At 42.6% G+C, this 5,282-nt stretch overlaps 1 protein-coding gene across 1 annotated transcript; it reads right to left on the minus strand.

The window, feature by feature from the left end:
* Nucleotides 1–887: 887 nt before the first annotated feature.
* LOC119340271 (putative cysteine-rich receptor-like protein kinase 20) lies at nt 888–4,846 on the minus strand. Its single transcript, XM_037612170.1, has 8 exons — nt 4,356–4,846; nt 3,965–4,017; nt 3,396–3,496; nt 2,623–2,804; nt 2,299–2,500; nt 1,844–2,081; nt 1,594–1,747; nt 888–1,456 (listed from the first exon to the last, which is right to left on the minus strand). Exons 1-8 carry the CDS (start codon nt 4,800–4,802, stop codon nt 1,109–1,111), a joined length of 1,725 nt encoding a protein of 574 aa, XP_037468067.1. The 5' UTR covers nt 4,803–4,846; the 3' UTR covers nt 888–1,108.
* Between the last annotated feature and the right edge of the window lie 436 nt (nt 4,847–5,282).

Consider the following 5,282-nt stretch of genomic DNA (forward strand, 5'->3'; position numbering starts at 1 on the left):
GCGGAGTTGATCGAGGAGCAACGACCCGGCGCTGGGAGAGAGAGGAAGATGGATCGAGGGAGGCTGATCGGTGGGCGAGATCAGATGGATCGGGAGTTGGGGAAACGAGGCGAGCAAGAAAATAAGAACGCGGGAGAGAAAAAGTGGCGGCAAGCAATTTGAATCCAAGTCGAAGTCGTTCTGAGACTATGGTTTTTGAATCCGAGTCGGCCCAGGCATGCATAGCTAGAACTGGCGGCAAGAGACTCGGATTCAAATTGCCTGCCATCTTTCCAACGCCTCAGAGAAAGCACAAATGAGTTCTGCTTGCATAAAGGCTAAAGCCCAGAAGAGCAAGATTAGACATGATGTCAGCATCAATTCTTGGATTGTAACTCCTCAGAAAGCACAAATGACCTGCAGAAGAATGCCTGCTTGTAGCATTGGGTTCACTTGACGGTGTGCCAAAATCAGAAGAATGCCTGCTTGTAGCATTGTTTTCCTTATTATGCTTTGTTAATTTTCAGGCCTTCAGTTCAGAGTTAAACATCTTAACCAGCATGGTGCATTCAGATTTTTTTTTAAAAAATCTTGAACAGCGCTTATTTTGAGATCCTGATGTGTCCACTGTAATACTGTAGTTCAGAGTTCAGAACTTTATCTTGAACAACACTTATTTCGAGATCCTGATGTGTTCGTAGTGTGTGCAGCTACAGATCCTTATCTTAACTCTAAGCTCTGTGGTAGCTGCTTGTCAAGTTGAAGTTTGATGATTTCTCATTTCTCAAGTTGAATGTGCCGGCTAAGTATCAGTTTTGGTTTGCAAACAGTTGTTCTCATGTCCCTATAAAAGGACATGCGAATAACTGTTCCCAAACATGCTAAACTTCACTAAGAACTGGCTAGAGTAGCAGCAGAGAAACATGAAACATCATACGTTTCCATTACAATGTAGCCCATGGAAAATCAGTCTGGTAGCTGGTACCAACCACACACACATGTTTATTTCACTCCACAAAACTGGTCTTTGATATCTCAAATATGTACGCTATCTGAGCAGTAAAAAGCCCATAATCCTCACTCACATTTTTTTTACTATTATATATGCTACTGAATGTTCTCCATCATATCAAACCTCCGGGTCTAGAATGATTCGAACTCTAGTCGACATTGGAGCTGAACTCGTTATCGTTATGTCTATTGTCCTGCTTGATTGGCCCACGTATGTCGATGTCGTGTCTCTCTCAGCACACCCATGGATCAGCGCGGTGGGTTGCTTAGGCTCCATTGGTAAGCTTATGCATTCAGGGTTCAGCATTGCAGCAACATCTGTCATGGTGGGCCGGTCTGCTGGATCTTCCTGAGCACAAAGCAGTGCCACCTGAGTGCATTTCGTTATCTCAGCGACTTCATATCTGTCCCCTAACAACGGATCCACAAGCTCATGCAACCTCTGGTCTTTCCACATATGCCAGGCCTGAAATAGTTTTTCAACAAACTAGACATGAGAGAACTGCAGCGCAAAAGAAGGAAAATAATCTGGCAACAAAAGTAAAATCTCGTGAATGTGAACTATAAGAAATCTTGCTTCAGACATATATTCAGTTCACTCACATCTCGTACAAGATCACCAACAGTATCCCCTCGCTTGTCGAGTATGATATTCTTTCGGCCACTAATAATCACCAGAACCAAAACGCCAAAGCTGAACACATCTGTCTTCGTTGAGTAAACTCCTCGAGATGCATACTCTGGAGCTTTGTAACCACTGAAAAGTGAAACAAAAGATGTCAAGACTGAGATTAGGACATCTGAAAACAAATGATGGGAATATGTGATTATTAATATTGTAGGCAGCTGATACCTGGTTCCCACGACCCTACTCGTGCGCCCTTCTGCTACATCTGAACTCAGTGTCCTAGCTGATCCAAAATCAGTAATCTTCGGGCTCATGTTATAATCCAAGAGGATATTATGTGGTTTCAAGTCTCTATGGACAAGGCAGTACATGGAGCCTTTATGCAGGTAAACAAGGCCCTCTGTTAACCCTGTAATTATCTTGAATCGCTTAGACCAGTCTAGCAATTGCCCTTTTGTTCTGTCTGCAAAAGATAATCAAATTGCAACTTTTATCAACGGTTGACGAATTGCTCTAAACCAAACTAGAATAGTTTTTATGATTCGAGCAACAAAGAATCAGGTGAAAACTAGATCTCTGTAGCCTTCCATTTAACTGTAGATGTTTTGAATTCATGCACATTTATTAGGAATTAAAGGAGGTGTGCTTGAAAAATATCTCTGATAATACGGAAAATGTACCAGATATGTAATGGTCCAAGGAACTATTTTGCATGAACTCATAGACAAGAATCCTTTCTTTCCCATGAATGCACCACCCCAGCAACCTAATCAGATTGGTATGCTGAAGCTTTGCAAGCTGCAATTCACTGTCGAAATCAAATATCGTTGCATGCTCATCAAGTCTTTTGATGGCAATCTTAAGTCCGTTGGGCAACTGACCCTGCAATGGTTACTTAGGGAGTTCAAATAACATTCGATCAACAGAAATCAATTCTTTATTGGAAAGACGAGGATGACGGGTATTCACTTTGTTAGTTAGTTAGGATATTGGCACATATTTACCTTATAAACTGTACCGAATCCACCAAACCCAAGTATTCTCCTCTCTGAGAAATTGTCTGTAGCATCCACGATCTGAAAGAAGTTGAACTTTGCAAATCCCACACAAGTTTCTTCTATATGGGTACAAAGCTCAGCGAGTTCTTCAATATTGAAGATTTTCTGTTCTTGCCGGTCAACTTTTCCTGATTCATGGATAATCTACCCATGTCACTGATGGGATTGCAAAAAACCTTTACATGACTAAGAGAATACACAATAATTGAGAGCATGCCTCAGTTTGCTTTTTCTAGCGATCATCAACTCATCCTAATTAGGGACTTCCCAGCATATGAAAACAAATGGAGATTGTACTAGACGAAGTCATGCAAGATATTGATGATGTTGTTATCATTCAAAGTCATATATTTCATTTGGTTAATAACAGAGGAAAATATGTGATGAATGTTTGTTTCCTCTAGCTAGTGCTCTCACCATGACATGTGACACAGTAAAATTTGATGTGGTGAGTGGTGACACAATGTTTGTCATCAACAAGTATGCACGTGTATAACTTCTTATATTAATTATTCATATGGATTTTTTTTTAATCTCTATTGCAATATATCCAAAAACATGAGCAGCAGGGTATTGCAGCAGCACACAAACATAACAAAGCAATTCAAAATCCTTGAAAACAAATAACATTGGCATGAAACGTCACTCTACTAATTTCCAGTTTTCCATACCTAAGGTCATGCTTAAGCGCATTAGGAAATTCATAAATAACTACTTACCTACAGATGGTTTTTCTCCAACAATGCAAAGTTCAGTAGCTCCTTGAACCTGTATTTCGGAGAATTCCAAAGCTCTTGCTGGAGATGGTTTCAACACACTCCTAAAAGGTGGCAAATTTCATACATTTGAGTCTGTATAACTTATTAAATTATCGCACGGCTACATAACTTGACTTCACAGGAAGAAGGCAAAAAAATCCTAAAAAGGGAAATAAGAAGGATGCTTAATGACAAATAAACTTAGTATATTTTAAGTCAAACAGCTGATAGTATTTAAAGTCAAACAAAGTCATTGATCTGATGCACAACTTACATTTCAGACATTTAATCTACATATATGGCGTAGGTTTGTAGCATGTAGCTCTGAACCAGATTTTATTCTACAATCTAAACCAAGCGGTGGCACTAGTCAACTAATATGGTCAACACTCATCTGGTTTGCACTTGTCACTTTGTCAGACAATAAGTGGTTAACCTTGGTCAAAGACGCCACAAAGCTTTGGATTTAAATTTTAGAAAACGGTGACTTGTTCTCTGAGTGATAAACTACATAACGAAAATTAACTGACCTGATGTGACTACTTGAATTGTCTGTGACAACACTGAGCACCCCCTCCTCGGCCTGCTAGACAAGGATGATTATTAACGCAAAATCAACCAGCAGAGGTTGTGTGATAGGAGCCCTAAAAACAAAATTAGAATTACTAAATTCATATCGAATTGTGTGGCTGCCAGTACCGAATTGCAGTCGCACTCCAATTCAGGCATAATTATAAATTCATATCATGCCCAGGATCACTTGAACAGATCACTTTGACGAATTTTACAAATAAAATAACTCCATAATCAGTGTTTGTCCCCAATCACATACTACCATGGGTTTCAATTTTGATACGAACTTCCACATAAGCGCCAAGAAAATTGCTACTACTAACCGGCGACAAGCCGGAACACGCCTACCTTGGCACGACGACTGTTTGTCGAATTGTCGACGAGGGAGATGAGCGGGATGAGGCGGATGAACATGTCGATCTCGTGCTGCGCGGCGCGGAGCTCGTCGGCCATCCGTGCGCCCAGTAGCAGGCGGCGGAGGTACCCGCAGTCCTGGCACGCCGAGACGAGCGCGTAGCACCGCCGCAGCGCGGCGCGGAGCTGCTCCAGCGGCCGCCTGGTGGCCTCCCGCCGCATCAGCTCCGCCAGCTCCAACTCCCTGAGCAGACCGCCTACGAGCTCCACGTGCTGCGCGAGCCGCACGCAGGCGTCCCGGTGGCGGCGCGCCGCCAGGGCCGCCTGCACGACCATGGAGACCAGCCCCAGCGCGTCCACGCCGACCAGCTGCGCCACGTTGGAGGCCTGCCCCAGCGTGCCCCACAGGCTGCTCGAAGGGCTGTCCCACGGGCTCGCCATGCTCGCTGCTCCCCGCTCCTGCGCTCTGCGGTCTCTCCCCCTCCAGGCCTCGTGGCCGCCATTGACACGTATCTATCGGCGTGTCTGTGTGTCGCCGGCGACTTTGACTAAGCGTGGTATATGTGTGGACTTTTGTTGCATTCTAATGCCACATTTCTTGTTTTAATTTTTATAAGGACACAGATGGCGAAAATTGCTTTTGGAGCTCGGCTTCCATCGAGGCCTCCAAATTCAAAATTTAAATTTCATCAAAATTTATATATTTACATTTCAAAAAAATCTGATTTTTTTTTACAGATATGCCTGAAGGCATAACACACATGTGTATCAATTTTCAGGCAAAAAACATTGAAATGAAGGTTGTGCAAAAAAAAATCTGAGGCTTTCTAACACATGATAGTACTATTTATCCTCACAGGCCATGAATTTGTCTTTTTTGTACAGATAGCATTTCAAGGTATTTCATCCTAAAAATGTATA

Source organism: Triticum dicoccoides, chromosome 7B (genome assembly GCF_002162155.2).
Source record: "Triticum dicoccoides isolate Atlit2015 ecotype Zavitan chromosome 7B, WEW_v2.0, whole genome shotgun sequence".
NCBI classification, from domain to species: domain Eukaryota; kingdom Viridiplantae; phylum Streptophyta; class Magnoliopsida; order Poales; family Poaceae; genus Triticum; species Triticum dicoccoides.